This window comes from Lissotriton helveticus, chromosome 2_2 (assembly GCF_964261635.1).
Source record: "Lissotriton helveticus chromosome 2_2, aLisHel1.1, whole genome shotgun sequence".
Classification (NCBI taxonomy): Eukaryota; Metazoa; Chordata; class Amphibia; order Caudata; family Salamandridae; genus Lissotriton; species Lissotriton helveticus.
In genome coordinates this window covers 148,265,116-148,285,911 of record NC_136060.1, presented here as the reverse complement: position 1 = coordinate 148,285,911, position 20,796 = coordinate 148,265,116, and the positions used below count along the sequence as shown (strand labels likewise).

General features: G+C 40.3%; 1 protein-coding gene across 3 annotated transcripts in view; it reads right to left on the bottom strand.

Annotated features, from left to right (window-relative positions):
* GABRA4 (gamma-aminobutyric acid type A receptor subunit alpha4) overlaps positions 1 to 20,796 on the bottom strand; it is a 621,559-nt gene that overhangs the window by 405,033 nt on the left and 195,730 nt on the right. For all 3 annotated transcript variants that reach the window (XM_078678233.1, XM_078678232.1, XM_078678234.1), the window contains 2 exons: positions 2,351 to 2,571; positions 2,157 to 2,239 (listed from right to left, as the gene is read on the bottom strand). In XM_078678233.1, the coding sequence (XP_078534359.1) occupies positions 2,157 to 2,239; positions 2,351 to 2,571 (304 nt within the window). The remainder of the gene's footprint in view (positions 1 to 2,156; positions 2,240 to 2,350; positions 2,572 to 20,796) is intronic.

Here is a 20,796-nt window from a genome sequence, read left to right as displayed (position 1 = left end):
GAGGAGGGCTGCACGCCCCTCAACCAGTAACCCAATTTCCTACAACTCCAACAAGAATTGTGATTATTTGAGGTGGGTTCTCACCCCCCTAAAAAAATGCTCGAAATTCTTACTGGGAGCATGATATTGCTCGATAGGATATGGTCTTCCAGAACAGAGGTAAGCAATTAGCAGCACTGCAGACTAGTTAAATGGCATTTTGTGTAATTTTATCTACAGTCAAGAGTTTAAAGTGATGTTTCTAAAAAGAAAAGATGGTTAGCCATTCAAGCTGTTAATATTTATAAAACACATGAGAAATATTGAGTTCAAGATAAACTTATATTTTCATTTACTTCCTTTAATCTTAATAGGAAAACATAATGTATGATGTTCTGAAGATGAAGAGAAGACATTGCCCCTCCCGATGCAAATCAAAGAAATAGGGCAGCATTGAAGATTGCTCTACGGGTTAAGCGGACAGACACGTGCAACATTTTAAAGTTTAAGTGTCAGTTCCAAGTGAACCACAGTAAAATACATTTTGTATGAACAATATACTCTTCACTTAATGCAGTGGGCCACCACTCTCCACATCAGGGTGGATTAAATACACAGAACTATAAGACAGAACGCAAACGTTCATACAGTTTGTGAGGTGCTCAATTAAAACACCAGCACACGATTGAGAGGTTCCAAAACTAGACTGAAAATTAGTGAATTAGAGAGAAATTGTAATTAATATTTACTCCTGAAATCATGTCATGATGCCACTGCACCCATAGGCAATGGCTCCTGAGAGACTGGGGTGAATCATATCTGAAAAATAAAAACTGCATTTGTCATTCTACAGTTGGTGAATTGAAAACATAAGTGCTACGTTTAGGGCCCAGTAATCTTGCCTAAATTATACATCTGGCCCATCCGGATAGCCCGTGAGGTGCTTGGGCCATATAAAGCCATAGTCAGCCTTTCTGTGGCACCTGAGTGGCAACTCTACCATGTGAGTATATCTTTAAATTGTGTAAAACCTGAGACATGAATTTAATCCTTATGGCCTCTAAAATCAGTGCTACAATGAGAGCTTGCTTTATCATCTAAAGCTAGCCTGTAACATCAGTGTGACTTGACGGTTAGCTTTGCCATATTATGTCTGAGACAGTCCTTTATTTATTTTCTAAAGGTTAGCACTGCTCTGTAAAGCCAGAAACTCCATTAGGAAGCCCGAATCTGGGAACTGGAACAACTTATCCCTTCAATTGTTTGAAGATCTTCTGTGATTGGTGTTAAAACTCCCTCCCTTAATGAATGAGTAAATGATAAAAGTTATAAAGTGCAACAGGTACCGAACTAGTGTGTCCGGGCACACAACCACACATTAGGCTGAAGGAGCACATCAGAATACCAATTCTTGATTTCCTCAAGGAAGGAAAAATGATCAAACTACTAAGAGAAGGATACATTCTGAACTTTGCTGAAAAGGTCTATATGGAACTAGCTCCTGCACGAGATCCTTCAACTCATGGAATGACAGGCAAATGCCTGGAGATTAAATATAGAAGATAACTTATATAACAAGGCAAAAAGAAAAAGATTGAATAGTAGTCTATTACATACCAGTAAAAGCTTAAACTTTACTTTCTCTACTATAGCATGCCTTTGACATCAACCTCACCTTTACAGTTTCTGAATTAAACCGTCATGGCTTCACTGTCCTTTGCCTAATTGTTTGCAATAGAGAACGATCATTGAACGTTCCTCATCCCATAGAAAGATTTACTGAGGTAAACAATCTGATGTGGGTATTATTGGCACATTAGATACACGAGAATGAAAACAGATATTCCTTCTTTCTTAGCATCAGGCAGTTGGAACACTTCCTAAATAAGAAGTAGCATTTCACCAAGTTTGGTCTTTGTAGTACACTGTGGTGAATGCTAGTAATGTAGTATACTGAACAAGAAAGGAAGGGTAAGTGTGAAATCCCATATCTACCCAAACTCATGCCATTACATTAGTCATACAACAGAGCTTTTTATGTAATGCTCAATTAAAAAAATCGAAATAGTGGCTTTAAGTTAAGATTGATGCACATTTCATTATATGAATGATAAATGTACAAGATGACTCCTGATGAAAACTTACACTGGTATAAAATAGCCAGAATGTTAACTTACAGCTTCCAAATTTCAGCGGGCAAGCATGTCCATCCATTGGAAAATCTACTAATCTCATTGGGCACTCAGCACTTATGGTAAGCCTGCAAATAGACAAACGCAAGAGAAACGTTAAGATAAAATTGCTATTCCCTCAGAAATGAAGTATATTGCAGAAACATGCTCCAAGAATCCTGGTAAGATTAAAAAAGTACCTCATCGTATATAAGATAGTTCCGTTCTTCATTATTCTAAAGAGCTTATTTGGCGCCGTCATGTTGTGTGCAACAGACTTTTTCCCGTTCCTAAAGAAAGTGTCAGGTGTCCACACTTTAGTGACCATCAGGTTATTGAGTCGTAATATTTCAATGGGACCTTCATACCTCAATCTTTTGTCAACCCATGTCTGGCGGAAAAAGACATCCATAGTGTATTCCTGAACAGAAACAAAGAGGCACTTTTATGTTAACTGTGATCTACTAATTAAAACAAGAGCACTCTAGAATACATTAAAAACACAAATGTCATTTTAAACCTTTTATAGCAAACAAAGCAACTGCATTTGTATCAGAACATGTAATTAATGGTTGCAAATACTACTCTTTAACACTTTAACATGCACCAATAATTGATATTATTCAGATAATAATTAATACCCTATGAATATGCAGTTGGTATAGTATTCAGATGCAAAAGGCATGGAAAAGACACTTGTTCCTTGCAGTTCTGTTCTATTATAATGTTTTACAAATTAATTCTTATAAAAATATATGTTTTTTTAAAGTTATGATAACTACGGCCACACTCTAAATACCTTTAAGCCAAAGCTCTCCACATCAGAAACCTTTCAACAGACAGCTGATAACGTTGAAAAGGGTATTTAATTTTACAGTCCAATCAGTGACTTACAATGAGGATCACCAGCTCCCCGCCAACTCCTCCTCATGTCGAAAGAATCTTTGCCACCAAGTTAGAATAGAGCATCAAATTAAAACATCTCAAACAACATCAACTATTAGCCTTCGATGATATTCAATGATAAGAGGTTTGGTAGGTATTTCAAAATCTTTATTATTCATTTAAGTTTGATATTTTCTTTTTTTCCGTTGTATTATTCAATTAGTAAAGATAAATCCGTTTACAAAAATATCAAGAAAAAGAATGGTGAAAGACAGCAGAATAAAATAACAGCATGTCCCATAAAGGAAATAGTCACCACCATATAGTCATAAAACAGAATCCATAAAGATTCCTTGTAAAAGCGTAAAGGGGATATTTACAAGAACGTGTGATAACTACCGCTAGAGTAGAGTAACGCAACTTTCAACATCGCAGCCTATCAAGGGAAAATAACCCTGTGGCAACGTGGAATTCACAACGCAGCGGTAACATGCAATAGTCTGCCAAACTGCGAACAATGTCTGCGATACAACCAACCACTATGGAGACGAAAACACAAACCACAACACCAAAAAACCTGTGATGGGCCAAAGCGCAATGAGGAAATCAGCGATAAGCAGCGCCAGACCTGCAACACACACCTGGCAGGCGGGAAAAATCACCATGAAAGTAGAAAAAACAACCAAACACAAACTGACCAACACCCAAGCACCATGGAGGCAGCAAGCACAGAGGACGAGCGCAACCCCACAAGCACCCCAGACGACCAGCCTGGGACCTCGGGACACGGAAGGGCAAGGACAAGAAGAAGAGGAAGACAAAGTTCAGTCTGCAGGCGAACAGGATCATAGTCAAGGAGGTGAAGGAACACCATCAACAACTGTTTGTCACCTCCAACGTGTCATTGGGCACCAAAAAATGGAATCTGGCGGGACATTGTGGACAAGGTGAATGCCTTCATTGAGCACAAGAGGACAATAGATGAGGTCAAGAGGTGGTGGAATGACATCAAGCGGTGGACCAAGGAGAAACACTCCGCCAACCAGAAGGCAGCAATGCAGACTGGAGGTGGGGGGCCAGCACCACACTTCGAGCTGGATGACATAGAGGAGCTGGTGTCGACAGTCATCAGTGTGGAAACTGTGGCCAGAGTCGGGAGATCGGACACTGCTCAACAGGGCACAACACAACTGCAACAGGGTGAGTGACCACCAGGTACTGTGGGGATGGGTGGAGAGGGGCACAATGGCACATATGCACAATCAAGCAGAGCACAGTGCACACCCACAATGACTCCGGGTCCTCGCCCAGATCTACAGACTGTCACAATGTACAATGCCATGCTGTCTGATTGTCAACATGCACCATGCGGCTACATACATGTGGACACATTGTAATACACCATCTCCCCTTCACATCACAGAAGCACTGTCAACACCTCCTGCAGAGCAGTCCCAACCATTCTTCACTGATGACAAGGAGGACAACACCAGCATCGACACCCAAACCATTCAAGAAATCATTGACCTCATCCGCCACTCACCTCCAGGATCAAAAAGCAGCCCAGCTACATTGAGGAGACCTCACCCACTACCCATAGCACCCAGCATGAGGCACCCACAGCCCGGCACTCCCCCAAGACCCCCAGGAACATTACATGGCCTTCCAACGCCATATGCTGGAGTGCCAGAGGGAGACTGCAGAGCAGGTGCGGTTGGATTCAACATCATGGCAACCAAACTGGACACCATCCTTGGCTGTGTAGGCTAGCTTCATGGCCTCCAATGAGCCCTGAATGACATCGCTGGAGTCATGACGTGGAGAGAAGAACACCTGTCCACTCAGACTGGCTCCAGCGATACCAGCCGTGAGCTGGCACACATGCAGAGGCTCATGGAGGACATGGTGCGGATGGAGGCGGAAAGGATGGCAGCCACCGCTGCACATCTGCGGAATGTAGCTGGGGTCTACCATGCCCTGCAGATCCTCATCATGGCATTGCTGCCACAAGGCGTGGTGATGATGAATGCCTCTGCCCCCACACCCGCCCCCTGGTGTGTCTCTGCCTCCCAGTGTGTCAGGCCTATCCACTCCGGCACCTGATGTGTCAGTGGCACACAGTGTAGCCGACAATCCACCTCCGGCCCCTGATGCGTCAGTGGCACACAGTGCCACAGCCGGTACTGCAACACCCCCAGGTGGGGCAGAGAAAACATCCGGGGACGAGGACCTGGATGTGCCTGTGATCAGAAATACACAGTAGCATTCATTTCCTCCACCTGGCATGTTTCTGCTTGGTCCCGCACATGGCCTCATCACCTTTCACTGATCCCCGATTCCCATCGATACACTCACCTTGGACTACGACATGGACTGCCACATCCTGTTTGATGACCAATGACACAACGACCAGACTGCGGGCTGCACCCCTCCTCTTCCGCAGGACTTGTCATCCCCAGATGGACTCAGCATGTCACGGCCACTCCCTGAGGGCAGATTTGCAAGCACACCACACCCATCCGGCACAGGCGTCACAGGCCATCTGACCCCGCAAATATAAGGGGCCGACAACGTCACATACCCCTCTGCCGGTGGTGACTGTATGACGGAACTGAGGCCTTGAGGCCAGCATGGGTCTACCACCATGTGGCGCTGACTGGGGTTGAACATGGTTTGTGACACACGCTGCATTGCCGCCGGCACACAGTAAACCTGTCTACGGTAGCGCTTATGTAAGTTTTGCTAATTCAGGCAACAGAACAAGTAAAAGAGTAATCATGTTTATGACCACTACAGATATCATTAATTCATTATAAGACATACGTTCAATCTGTATATAAAAATATAGCTTAAACAATGTATTTCTTCAGCTAGTAACTGTTCGGGCGTTTGTTAACATAATCTAAATTGCTAAAAGGTACAGGGCTATTGCGCTGAACTCATCTATCATAAAAAGTTAAGTCATCATCAGTAAAAGTACATCAAACTTTCTTTTCATTATCCTTTTGTTTTCGTTTCGGCTCGACCATGTCGATGAACTTGACAAATCTGCACTTTAACTACTGTGGGAAATCACCAGTAAATAAGGGCATGTCAACATGTATAGATTTTCAATTATTTAAGAGGGTCCCAAATCAATTTCTTATGTTCATTAATGAGCGCAGGGCAAACACCGCGCTGCAGTTGGTGTTGTTGAATGATTCTTTCCTCAATGGAACAGGTCTTTTGTCTGAAACACTCCAAATCGGCGCCTCATTAATTTAAGCGTTAGTCTCAAGTGATGTTTTCTGAAAGCAAACTTGAGGGAGACCAAATCCGTATAAGATGATGACCATTCATGCATGAGACAGCTTACATTAAGTAATTTTGCCATCAATATCTGAAATTATTTTCAAAAATGTATTCACAATTTTTAAAACTCATTATCTTGCCCCAGAGTTCTTTCAAATTCGAAATTTCCAGAGCGGATTCCAGAAATGTTTGCCATGGGTTTCTTCAGCTTTAGAAGCGCTCGTCAAAACGAATTCCAAGATGCCTGCAATTTGTTACACGCTCAATCATCTCCCTATTAATGATCCAGCAGCTAGTTTCATTATCCTTCTACTGAAAACCATCACTTTCGTTTTGTCTAATGTATCTAAGCTTACAGTAGAACTATTTCTGCAAACATCTATTGGCGTCTTTAATACGGATCAAATAGACCACATTCCAAAGGTCAATAAGAACAGAGTCAAATGTCCAAAAGAAATAATCCTATAAACTGTTCTTTGTGTTTGATTCCTGATAAATGTCACACCGGACTTATGGTGCCATTATCATGTGACAATTTACCACAATGACAGTGACAGTTAAAACATTGACTGGAAATGAGATTTCACAGCAAATGAACCTATGGTGGTTGTGCCCTGAAAAAGTTCAATTTAAAGGAGTGACACATCTCGGCTGTTTGTTCAAGTTATCTAAGAATTGGATGATGAAAAAAGCATGAGTTTTTTCTTCTGGACATTGCGGCTGGCACAGGCACCCCACCACGGGATGGTGACTGGGGTTGAACAGGGTTTGTGGCACACTCTGCATTGCGGACGGTACAGGCACCCCACCACGAGACGATGACTTTGGGTGCACTGAGTCATTGGCACCTTACGCTGCTGAGCGGGTGTGCAGCGTACGATGATGCCCCGTCCTGGGATCCGAACTGCTCAGGATTTGAGTGCCTTGCTGGACCGCAGTGTGGGCCGAGCAAGCGGGCTGTGCGGGCCTACTGCCATGTGGCCTCGCTTCTGGGATCACAGAGTTAGTTGCACCAATTGAGCAGAGCGTATGTGCAGGCTGGGATGTTGCCGGGTGCCCTGGTATGTCCTATGCCATGGTGTAATCAAGACCCAGCACAAGACGTGAGACCTGTTGGCCTGCGCAGTGTGGATGCATGGTATGGAGGGTGCCATGTCCGTGGGCCCCGGTCTTGTGGCTTGCAGTGGTAAATGGTGGGACCTGCTGTCTTCACGCCAGTGGTGGAAGGTGAGCAGTGAGGCCCGGGTGTGCATGGGCAGGCATGCTCTGATGGGTGGCAGGAGGGGCTGGGATGCCTCTGCCTGGGTGTGCATGGGCGGGCGGGTGACATTATCTTGTGCAAGTGTGTGTACAGTGCCAGTCATGTATCTGGACTCTGTTTCAGATGACGGCTCCGACTCTGATGTGTGACCTGGTGTACTGCTATACATACCGCCAAGTGGTTGGAGACACACCAGTACCAGCAGGTGAGCAGTGTGGCCTGGGTACGCAGGGGCAGCCTCTTTCTCTCTTTCTCTCACTCTCTTCTTCTCTCTCTCTCCCTCTCTTATTCTCTCTCTCTTTCCCCCTCTTCTCTCTCTCCCCCTCTCATCTTCTCAGTCTCTCTCTCCCCCCCTCTTCTTCTTCTCTCTCTCTCCTTCGCTCTCTCTCTGTCCTTTGATGTGCACAGGACACACCTTCTCATCATGTTTTTTGTCTTGCAGGCTGTGACCTACAGATTGTCCCGAGGGGAGCCGCCATGTGTCTCCATTTAATTTCTGTGTTAATTTCAATAAAGTTTCATTGTTTGCTTCGAAAGTGAATGTGTGATGCTCATTTCTGTGATGACACATGGGATGTCTTTGGTTGGAGGGATGCCAGGGAGGGGTGGTCCGGGGTGTGGTGTCGGTGGGTGTTGTGGTCCTCTTAGGTATCCGTGCTGCATGTTCAGTTGCTCCATGGCATCTGCTTGTCATCTGGTGTGGCTGTGGGCTGGGCTCCCTTTTGTGGTGCAAACTGTGGTCTGACCTTACACCAGGTCAGAGCAGGTGTTAATTTCCAGCTGCTAACGCACCTTATTGCGTGTTTTGTGTTCTTATCGACGGTCTAGCTGGTCGTTGTGAATGTTGAGGTGTCATGTTGTCGCAGCTTTTTGCATGGACATGCCTACTCTGCATCTCATTAGCGATAGTTGTCTTGTGTTTTGTGTTCTTATCGACGGTCTGGCTGGTCACTGTGAATGTTGAGGTGTCATGTTGTCGCAGCTTTTTGCATTGGAACGCCTACTCTGCATCTCATTAGCGATAGTTGTCTGCTATTGTGGGAAAACATGTGCTGTGGGCTGTTAGCACCAGCTTGTGTATGGGGGGGGTAAAGTTATAATTGGCTGCGATAAAGTGCTGTTAATTTGGCGATAGCTCCTTGTGAAAATGCCCCCAAGAGTTTTGGAGCTTGCGATTAGTTTCCATAAGAAGTCAAACTCCCCATAATGAGCCGTTCTAGAAACTCAGCCATCTCTCGAATAGTTACAGTAACAACCATCATGAATCAAGTTCAAATGCAATAGTCAGTGCAGTAGCTTATGACCATCAGCATAGGTAAATTAGTCACCTTGCAAAGTGACCAGCAACAGCGAATCACCATCACCAGTAGCTCACAGCAATCAGTCGAAGAGAAGAATACCACAGTGAAGTGCAAGGGATTGTATCCTATAGCATTGTGTGTCTGGTCTATCGCTCTAGCTAGGAACACATACATAAAACATGAAAGCATATGTATCAATGCAGCAGTGCGTGAAGTCATCTCGGGCCAATAGGGGAGAATCTTCCGATGGTCTGCAGTTTCTTCGTTTGATTCCGACGGTAAATGCACAAGACATCAGGGCGCTATCTAAATGTTACTGAGCATTCATACAACTGTTACATCCCAGGGAAGTTCTCATCAGAACCTCTGCAGAACTACTCTATTAGTTATCTACTGTTTCATTGTGCAACAATGGACTGTTCTATGACAACCAAACATTTTCTATTACCACATGTCCTGGTTAGATCATGAGAATCAAACTTTACACAAACATTCATGTTTCTAATATACTGTCTTTCTATTCTAACATTCTGAGCAAAGCATAGAGAAAGTAATTTAAATTAGGCTAAAATAATAGAATGTGTGGAAGAAAATTGATACATTTTAAACAGCATATTTCACAGCGATGATAAGTTTTAAAGAATAAATCCGAGACAAAAGAAAGAATAAAGGATGTTGGATTGGGCCTAACACGGAAAATGCGATAGAAAAAGGGAGCTTTCTGCAAAAATTAAAGCTGCAGGTTTACACTTCGCACATTAAAGAAATGCACATTTCCTCCACGTTCTACTCAGCATAAATTTTCCATGTTAATGTTTAGGTAGCTGTCCGCTTAAATGCGTGGTTCTTCTGATCAAAATGTTTGCATTTTAACACAGTCATTTACGGGCACAAAACCGAACCGGGGAGTACCGTGCATTAAGGAGGTCTGGAGGCGTTTAGAGATGATACAAGGCCGTGTACATCTATTGGGGGATTCGATTTAAAAGTGAATATTTATAATTTCATGTACAGAGATAGAGGGTAAAATTACCGAAATCACACGATTTTCACTTATGGACCACAAGGCTGGGAGTAGAACCCAGGTCGCAGGTACGAAAATGTTTTATGAAGGCGTGCGAAGAATGAATCGACTGCAGGTTTACATTTTCAATAGGTGGGCATGTGACTCAACCACATAGATCTGTATGCCTGTGATGTGATAGTAGAATGGGCAGCCTAGTTCGAACGGGTCCCCCCACAGGAGAGCCAGGGCTGGTCCATGTTGGTGCTGAAAAGAAAGGATGAGTTTGGACAGAGTTTTTATTGAAAGACTGTCCTACAGAAAACCTGTCTACGGTAGCGCTTATGTAAATTCTGCTAATTCAGGCAGCAGAACAACTAAAAGTGTAATCGTGTTTATAATCACTACAGATATAATTTCTTCATTATAAAACATACGTTCAATCTGTAAATAAAATGTAGCATGAACAATGTATTTCTTCAGCTAGTAACTGTTCGGGCCTTTGTTAACAGAATCTAAAATGCCAAAAGGTACAGGGCTTTGGCGCTGAACTCATCTATCATAAAAAGTTAAGTCATCATCAGTAAAAGTACATGGAGCTACCTTTATATACCTTTCAATTCATTATCCTTTTGTTTTCGTTTCGGCTCGACCATGTCGATGAACTTGACAAATCTGCACTTTAACTACTGTGGGAAATCACCATTCAGACAGTAAATAAGGGCATGTCAACATGTATAGATTTTCAATTATTTAAGAGGGTCCCAAATCAATTTCTTATGTTTCATTAATGAGCGCAGGGCAAACACCGCGCTGCAGTTGGTGTTGTTGAATGATCCTTTCCTCAATGAAACAGGTCTTTTATCTGAAACACTCCAAATCGGCGCCTCAATAATTTAAGCTTTAGTCTCAAGTGATGTTTTCTGAAAGCAAACTTGAGGGAGACCAAATCCGTATAAGATGATGACCATTCATGCATGAGACAGCTTACATAAAGTAATTTTGCCATCAATATCTGAAATTATTTCAAAAAATGTATTCACAATTTATTAAAATAATTATCTTGCCCCAGTGTTCTTTCAAATTAAAAATTTCCAGAGCGGATTCCAGAAATGTTTGCCATGGGTTTCTTCAGCTTTAGAAGCGCTCGTCAAAACGAATTCCAAGATGTCTGCAATTTGTTACATGCTCGATCATCTACCTATTAATGATTCAGCAGCTAGTTTCATTATTTTTCCACTGAAAACCATCACTTGCATTTTGTCTAATGTATCTAAGCTTACAGTAGAACTATTTCTGCAAATATCTATTGGCGTCTTTGATACGGATCAAATAGAGCACACTCTGGGGAGACGCTCGAGCGCGTCAAACAAGATGGCCGCCGCCACCAAAGCTCCGTGATAACTACGGCCTGAATTTGCTTCTGACGACGAATTTTGTGTCATAAAGTAGGCAAAAACAGCGGCGCTTGCCTGTTCTTCATATTTCCTACCTCTGGGATGAATTTTGGTCGATTTACTACGGCGCAAGCGTCCTTCGTGGCTCCATGGTTCCTGCTCCCAGCCTTGCCTGCAGGTACTACCGGCTTTGAGTGCTTGGGGGTGGAGTAATATTCATGACAGAGCCTGGCTTGGGCCTAGCCACGCCTCCAGTACAATTTAGCTGCTGCACCAATAGTTTTTGAGGATAGTTTTGGTGTTTTCTTCACTAAATACATAATTTTCTCACATTTTGAGGCTGTTTTTTTTTCATTTAATATTTTTCAAGTATAGTTGTGAATTTTTTCACCTCAGAATGGATTCCAAGAATTTAACTACTAATAAACGGAAGCAGCAGGTTTCTCCTCCTCCAACTAAATCTAAAATGGTTGAATCCTCAGAACCTTCTCTTGCACTGATTTTGGAGGAAATTAAAGCTTTGCGTTTAAATACTGATACTATTGCCTCAGAAGTCAAAAACGTTCGTAAAGATATGGCCTCTATGTCAATGAAGGTTTCTGACAATTCCATCAAAATTCAAGATAATAAAAATAAAATTGACGCTTTCACACCTTTAATGGCTAAAATAGTTCCAATGTATACTCAACTGTTGGACATGGATAATCGTAATAGGCAATACAATCTTCGTATTTTTAATCTGCCTGAAGATGTTGAGGGGTCAAACTGTCGTTTATATCTCAAATCTCTACTACCTGGTCTTCTGAATATTAAATTCACAGAAAAATTTGAGATTGATAAAGCCCATAGAGTTCCCTCACATCGGAACCCTCGACATACTAAACCCAGGCAAATTATATTCAAGGTCCTGCGTCATCATCATCTGGTTCTCATTCGAAAGGCTGCGAGAGAAATTCCATCATTATTGGTGAATAGAACCAAAATCTTTATTCATCAGGACTTCGCTAAAGAAACTGTTGCTATTCGCAAAGAGTTTTCTACCCTTCGTCCGCAGCTGAGAAGCCTTGGATTTAAATATGGACTTTTTGATCCTTCTACGATGCGTGTGTGGAAAGACAATGTTTCCAAATCTTTTCAACGACCAGAAGATCTTTGGCTGTTTCTTGATCAGCAAGCTCCTCCATCTATGGACACTCATGATCCTAACACTTGAATTCGTATAGTCTGACTTCATTTGACACATCTCTGCATATTCTTATATTGGCGGGCTTCAACGGTTCCTGGCCATGCTTGTGGAACGGGTGTGCGTTTCCTTGTCTTTATTTATGTTTCTCGTTTGTTCCTTCATCTTTCTTTTCTGTTCTTCCTTTTCATATTTTATATATAGAGTTACTTCTTTCACTTGGCTGTTTTTTCTTTCTTCTTGTTCTGCTTCTTTTTTCTCCTTCCTTCTAAATCTTAATGGCTAATATTCATAATATTAAAATTGTTTCTCTTAATGTAAAGGGTTTGAGACATCCCATTAAACGTACAAAAATTCTAGATTATCTGGGTAGTTGCAAAGCCGATATTTGTTTTGTTCAGGAAACACATGTTGAAGATAAGATCCTGCAGTATATGAATAAAAAATGGGTTGATACTATTGTTTCCTCACCTGCTAAAGGTAAGAAAAATGGGGTCGCTATTTTCTTTGCAAAAAGATTACATTGCCAAATTCTTAGTACGACTTCAGATTCCGATGGCCGATATATTATAGTCAAAATCAAACTTCATGACTCTATTTTCTTTTTGTGTAATATTTATGGCCCTACAGCTGATGAATCTGTTTTTGGTCTACTATTACTACTGAAGTTTTGAAGTTGGGAAAAGTTCCGTTAATGGTTGGTGGGGATTTTAATGTTATTGCTGACCCATTGTTAGATAGGTTATCTACCACTAGATTTCGACCTTCCAAGGTTTTCCATGCTTTTAAAGCTTTTATTCACACCACCAAATTAGCTGACATTTGGAGGCTACACTTTCCCACTGATAAATATTTTTCTTTTTTCTCCAACCCTCATAATTCCCATTCCAGGATTGATTATTTTTTGCTTTCTTCCTCTCTTATTCAATCTGCATCTAATCCTGTCATTGGTACCATTGATATTTCGGACCATGCCTTGATATCTTTTGTTTTGAATGTGTCGTCCACTTTCGCTAAGCAATCTAGATGGCGTATGAATACTGGCATTGTCCTTAATGACACTCATAAACCTAAATTATTACAGGCTATTCAGTATTACTTTCTGTTTAATCCTGAAGACTCTACGCCTATAGCAAATAGATGGGACGCGTTTAAAGCTTACATTTGAGGCTCTACAATTTCTATTATGGCTCATGAGAGCAAACAATTTAACTCTAATATCAAACTTCTAGAGAAGCAAATAGCTAAATTTGAACATTTATTTATTACTTCCCATGATCCTCAATATAAACTCAAACTACAAAAACTTAGCTATGAATTTAATGCTATCCTTAGTACTAGGGCTGGGATACAACTCTCTAAATCCAATGATAGGTTCTGCTTTAACTCCAATAGGTCTGAGAAACTTCTAGTCAATTATTTACGTATTAAAAGGGATAAAACACAAATTACGTCCATTCGTAGCCCTCAAGGTAAAGTTGCACTCTCCCATAATGATATTGTTCAGGAATTTTTAGACTTTTATTCCAACTTATATAACAAACCAGATTTTTGTGACAACTCCTTAATTGATTCTTTTTTAAACACATGTCATTTACCTCACATTTCTCCTTCAGATAGACTTGGGTTGGATTCACCTATTACTACAGATGAAATTCTGAATGCCATCAAATCACTCCCAAAGAATAAATCTCCAGGTCCTGATGGCATCCCTGCTGAATTTTATAAAGAATTCCAACCTCATTTGTTGCCTCATTTAATCCAACTTTTTTCACATTTTGGTTCCTCAGGCACCATTTCGGGCTCTTTTTCAGAAGCCTTAATTATTGTACTCCCTAAACCTGATAAAGATCCCACCCTGGTCTCTAATTACCGTCCCATATCTTTAATAAACCAAGATTGTAAACTTTATGCTAAAATCCTTGCCTCTAGATTAGCTCCTGTCCTCCATTCTATTATTCATCCAGATCAATCTGGTTTTATGAAAAATAGATATTCCGCTAATAACACTAGAACATTATTACATGTCATTGAGCAGAGTTCCACACTTCTTATTCCTGCAGGCGTTATGGCTTTGGACGCAGAAAAAACCTTTGATAAAATTCATTGGCAGTTTTTATTTAAAACTTTATTGTCTTTCAATTTTGGTCCCTCTTTTATTCGTATGGTTTCGGCTTTATATTTTGCTCCCACTGCCCGATTGTTTATTAATGGTCAAATTTCTATTCAATTTCCCCTTTTTAGAGGCACACAGCAGGGATGTCCACTCTCCCCTCTTTTATTTTTATTAGGAATAGAGCCTTTTCTTAATTACATACGTAGGTGTGAAGATATTCAGGGTATTACCATCAAAGATGTTACTGTTAAAACTTTAGCATATGCTGATGATGTGTTATTGTTTATCAGTAATCCTATTTCTTCTGTTACGGTTTTACTTGACATTATTACCAAATATTCAGCTGTCTCAGGGTATAAATTAAATGTTAGCAAAACGGAATTTTTCCCTTTGAATGTGCTTTGTACTCCCGATATGTTACCTTCACCTGATATTATTTGGCAAAAAAGCAAGTTGAAATACCTTGGCATTTGGTTTTCATCCTCATTACATGATACATTAAAATTAAATTCTAATTTTATATATGGATATGTCAAACAGAAAACTTCTAAATGGTCTCCCCTTCATCTTTCCTGGTGGGAGAGAATGGAATCTATTAAAATGAATCTTGCCCCAAAAATATTTTATTCTCTTGCTATGATCCCCAATCAATTTCCATTAAAATTTTATAAAGATATTGATAAACTATTGTCCAAATTTCTTTGGAATAATAAACCTCCTCGTATTGCTTATAAAAAATTGAAAATTCCTAAATGTCAAGCAGGATTTGCCCTCCCTGATTTTTATTTGCACCATAAGGCCTTTATCTTAAAACAGAGTCCGTTGTGGTTTAATACCTCATCTCTTATTAAGCCTCCTATCTGGTTTTATATCGAACAATCACTTGTAAAACCTTTCTCATTACCCTCACTGTTACCCATGTCTCATACCTCTAAGGTTGTACATTACTCGTCCATAATCAAATCATCCAGATTGATTTTTAATGATTTGGATTCTAATTTTGCCTCTCCTCTACTTTCTACGGTACATTTGTCACTATGGCACAGTGCTCTAATAAAATTAAATAGAACTGTCACTTTTTGGTCCTCGTGGATTGCCAAAGGCATTCTCTATCTCAAAGATGTTTTTTCTGATGGTGCTTTTATTCCCTTTGTTCAACTCCAATTACACTTCAGCTTGCCAAAGTAGGATTTGCTGAAATACCAATTTTTGTGTAACTCCATTTTAGATTCCTTCCCAGATGGTGTTCCATCTACTTTTTCATCTGATTTTATAATTTACCTCAATACTGTTTCTGCATCTACTAAAGCAGTTTCTGTATTTTATAAAAAACTTACCTCATCAATGGGCACCAACATTGATGTTATTTCCACTTTTTGGAATGCTGAACTTTCCATTTCCCTTTCTGTTGACTCTTGGTCATTAATTTGGACCAATAGTATTTCTGGTTGGTTACCAGTTTCACTTTATCAAACTAATGCATATATTTTGTTTAATTCCTTATGGACTCCATTACGTTTATTTTGTGCTCATTTATTACCATCAGATCTCTGTTGGCATTGTAAATTGAGTCCTGGATCTTTGCGTCACATGTTATTTGACTGTCCTGTTATTATGAACTTTTGGTCCGAAGTTTGGCATGTAATATTGAAAATCTTGCCTATTTCCGATATGCTCTCTAATAAATTATTAATTTGCAAATCAGTTGTTTTGACACACCCGCTTGAAGATGCTGAGGCAAAGTTATTTAATTTTTTGGTTTCAGCTGCGTTCAAATCAATTACCTTTTGTTGGAAGGATGCTACTTCTCTTTCATTTCATGCTTGGTGGTCATGGATTATTTTTACAAGAAGAGGTGGTCAATTGTCATTGCAAGGTGTTCATCATAATTCTATTTATTATCAATCTTTTTGGTCCCCTATTGATTCATATTTATTGTTGTGACTCATGTTATTTATTGCTAACTGCTTTACCTATTTATTGCTATACTTATTTTTAATATGTTATTGGTAACTCTATTTATTAACTTTATTATGCTATGAAATGTTCTACTCCCTTCCCTTCCCCCCCTTGACTTTGGTTTTTCCTGTGATTGAATATTGCATATTGTATAGCACTTTTTTTTATGACTATTATTTGTGATTGCTCTTGATTCATTATTTGTACTTTTACTGATATGGCATATAGTTTTCTGTTTTGTCTCTTTGTGTCTTTTTTCTGTAAAAAATTCAATAAAATCATTTTTGAACTAAAAAATAGAGCACACTCCAAAGGTCAATAAGAACAGAGTCAAATGTCCAAAAGAAATAATCCTAAAAACTGTTCTTTGTGTTTGATTCCTGATAAACGCCACACCGGACTTACGGTGCCGTTATCATGTGACAATTTACCCCAATGACAGTGACAGTTAAAAATGTCCACCCCTCCAATTCTTCTACAGTAAATTGAAGACATGTTTTGCTTTTACACCCACCTATGAAATAAGTCTATCATTTGAGGGGTTTGACAATGAGCAATTTATGTAAATTGGAGAGAGATTGAAACGTGCTAAGATTCAGGTGTCACTTGAGTTTGAAATCAAAGGTTGCATACCAGGATAAGGACACCCACCAAAAAGTATCCATTATATTTACACAAGTCCTGCTGGTAAACCATGAAGGTCAGAAGTACCATCTGACCTACAGTTTTTATTGATCTGAAAAATCGGCAATAGTGATCAAACTCAAATGCTATTTTACTCATCTCATCCAAAGACACAGGGGGCCTAATCATCTTACTCTCATATAGCTGGATCAGATGTTTGATCCACGCATCACTGTAACATTGCAATTACATTAAAAACCATGTCTGCTTTCTATCTTATTCATCAAGGACTATTTTTGGGATTCTTTATGTTATAATTGGAAAGTAAAGTTACTGCTTTTTACCTGCTGAAATAGGGCTCCATTCAATTTCAGTTGAAGAACAAAGTTATTTATAAACAAATACAATTCTAACTTTGTCCCACTCTTGAAGAAAATTAATTTAATTAGCAGTACCAAATAAAAGTTATGAAGGCTAAGGTTGCAATAATGCCACTTCATTCTCTATACATTATCTACTTAAAGACAGCTTAAATAGTTGTTTTCCCATTTTCTATACAAAAAACCAATGCAAGATGGTCACTAATGTCTTTTTTAGTATTTTTAAAGTTACTCTAGGTCATACATAGTGACAGACTCGCAAAAGCATAGTATTGACTGAGAGATGAGTGGGTGTTATTGGTTGCCCTGTGGAAAGCATGCTATTCAGAACTTGTAAGTCTGCTGAGCTACACACTGACAGCAGTGATTAACATATCCTATCTCTTCTTTTCTTAGATGTTTGGTGGACACACGGTTTCCTCATCAGAGTGATCATGCATAAAATTCGAATTAAAATCACCTGTTTCAATTATTAAGAATCCGGATAATAATTTAAGTCGAATATTAGTGATTGTAAATCCTTTTCTGTTCCTTAGGAAAAGGATTAATATAAATATTAAGTTTGAGAAATTGAGGTGTATTCCTGGTGAGGTTGTAATCTTTACTGAATATAACTTCATGGGGTTACATTTTGATGAATATAAGTATGGAAGGGAAGCATTTGGGGGTTAATTACGAGTCTGGCAGTTAATGGACCGCCAGACTCACTGGGGTGTGGCAGCGGTCTTCTTACCACCCTATTACAACTAGGGCTGCCCTGGGACTGCTACACCCGCCAGGGATGAGAGATCCCTGGTGGCGGTGCAGCAGTCTTGAGACTGCCTAATGCTTAGTGGGACTTCCGCCGTGGTCAGCCCAGCATATCATGAGTTTCCTCTCCACCGCAGTATTCATGGCAGTTCCACCTTCATGAAAACTGTGGTGGAGAGGAAACAAAGGAGGCCCTACAGGGTCCTCTTGTGCCTATGGACCATGATAATGTGGGGACATATGTTGGGCCCCTGTGTGCATGCACCCTAGTACCTGTATGGCATGGACTGCAGCAGTTCATGCTGTTGGTATATAATCAAGATCATATGTAACCTTTTGATAGGGACTTTTAATGCCGGAATTCAACGTTGAGGTCACCCTTATTGCCTGTTCATTCTTGATCATTAGATTCAGGATTACTCATGCAGTTTATTTTCCAAATATGCTTTTTAAAGACGGTAGACATTAATATACCAGCACTGTACTCACTCTTCAATTGGTTATTTGAAGTTTTTTTTATTATGAGTTTTCATTTGTCTCTTTTGTGTTCTTTTAGTGAAAGTGTGGGGTATAATCCCAGGCTTAGATTGTGATTATTTTTCTCATGTTCAATATTTGCTAATGTTTTAAGGGAGTGTTGTTGAAGGAGGGGGTGATATTACATCCGAAATCTCAGGCATATGGGCGGGGCATGAATTTGCACTTCGTGCACTATTTGACTATTGTGCATGAGCTTAAAATCTCGCAAAGAGCGACTGCATTTTTAGCTCCCTCTCATGATTGTCCTTTTTTGGATAAGATTAGTTTTTTCTGTACTTCTGGGAATTTAGCACAGACGGTAGAGAGTGGTTTCGTCAATCATGGGGAAACACATACAGCTAGCAGCATTCCTTTCTGCTTCACCTTTTGCTTAGTGATAAGGAGAGTTGAAGCTTTTTATCAATCTCTATCACACGCAGGGCAAGTGTGAAGCAAGTCTAACTGTAATTCAAGCTTGCACAAATGTAGATTCAAAGCCCTAACTGTTGTGTCACTGATGTGTCTAGTGCGTCCATTATTAGTTTCAAGGTGGATCGCTTTCACCCCGAGTTATTAACTATGTGATTATCATCTCTACAAATACGTTGAAAGTTACAACCCATTTCTAAAATCTGAAATCTTAGTCAATGCCCGTATGGGTCCATTCAGTGGCTACGACTGAATGAGGGATACAGTGATAATACATTATCACAAGCCCCTGAACACTGAGTGCGGGAAGATGGGGGCTGAGGGGAGGAGAAAAACCTGTTATACTCTACAAGTGCAAACTGCATACCAAGGGGCAGATGTATCAAGATACCATTTAGCGATTCTCAAATAGCAAATCTTAAGGAATCGCTATTTGAGAAGTGCAAAATGGTATGTATGTCGAAAATCGCTATTTTTAAGTGATTTCTTAACATTCATTAATTGCGATTAGCAAATTGCTAATCGCAATTAAGGAATAATTTCCCATTCATTTCTATGGGCCAGGAGGCCCATAGGAATGAATGTGAAATTATTCTCAATTAGCAATTTGCTAATCGCAAATTGAGAATAATTTCAAGGGTGCAAGGGGGTCTTAAGGACACCCTGCTGCACCCCTGAATTTGACATGTGTGCGCATATGGCGCACATACATGCCCTAAGGGCATGTATGAGCGTCATATGGCACCTTTAGAATTTAAAAAAAGTGCATTTTGAGAAGAATTCGCCAATTACCACCAACTACAAGTTGGTGGTATTTTGCGAATTCTTAGTCAAAAATCGCAACACTAAAATGCTTAATACATTTCAATTAAGAAATCGCAATTTGCCATTTCTTAAAAACCACGCAATATTAAGGAATCGCAATTTGCCATTTCTTAAAAACCACGCAATATTAAGGAATCGCAAAATTTGCGATTCCTTAATATTGCGAGGCTTTTTGCATGATACATTCCAATTCCCGTTTTTTTTGCCGCAAACGCTGCTATTTTGCGAATCGCAGCGTTTGCGACAAAAAAAACGGATGATACATCTGCCCCCAAGTCACAGCCCAGCAGCTATCTCTTCAAAATAGAAGTACAGAAAAAGAAGTAGAGCATGGCAGGAAAAGAACGCCAGGTGCTGGCAGGTAAAGTCTTCTAAATGTGAATCCTCTTTCTGACATTTACTGCTCCTTTGACGATGGTGCAAAGGCCTTACCGCCAACTGGGCAAATATGTCCAAGGTAACTTAAAGAGAATTAAATGTTCACTCCTACCCATATATTATAAGCCTTTCTAAGACATTGATACAGTGCTGCAGGTCACTGCAAACACCACCTTAATGTCCTACTCTGTGGACTTTCTTCAACCTTAGAGGCCTGGGCGGCAAAAAATGTCAGCAAACGAACAGTAGAGCAGCTCCAGCACACCACTAACACACCAAGAGTACAGAGGCAGAATGAAATTACAGTGTGCCAAACTCAAGAATATCCACTGCGAATTCTGTTGT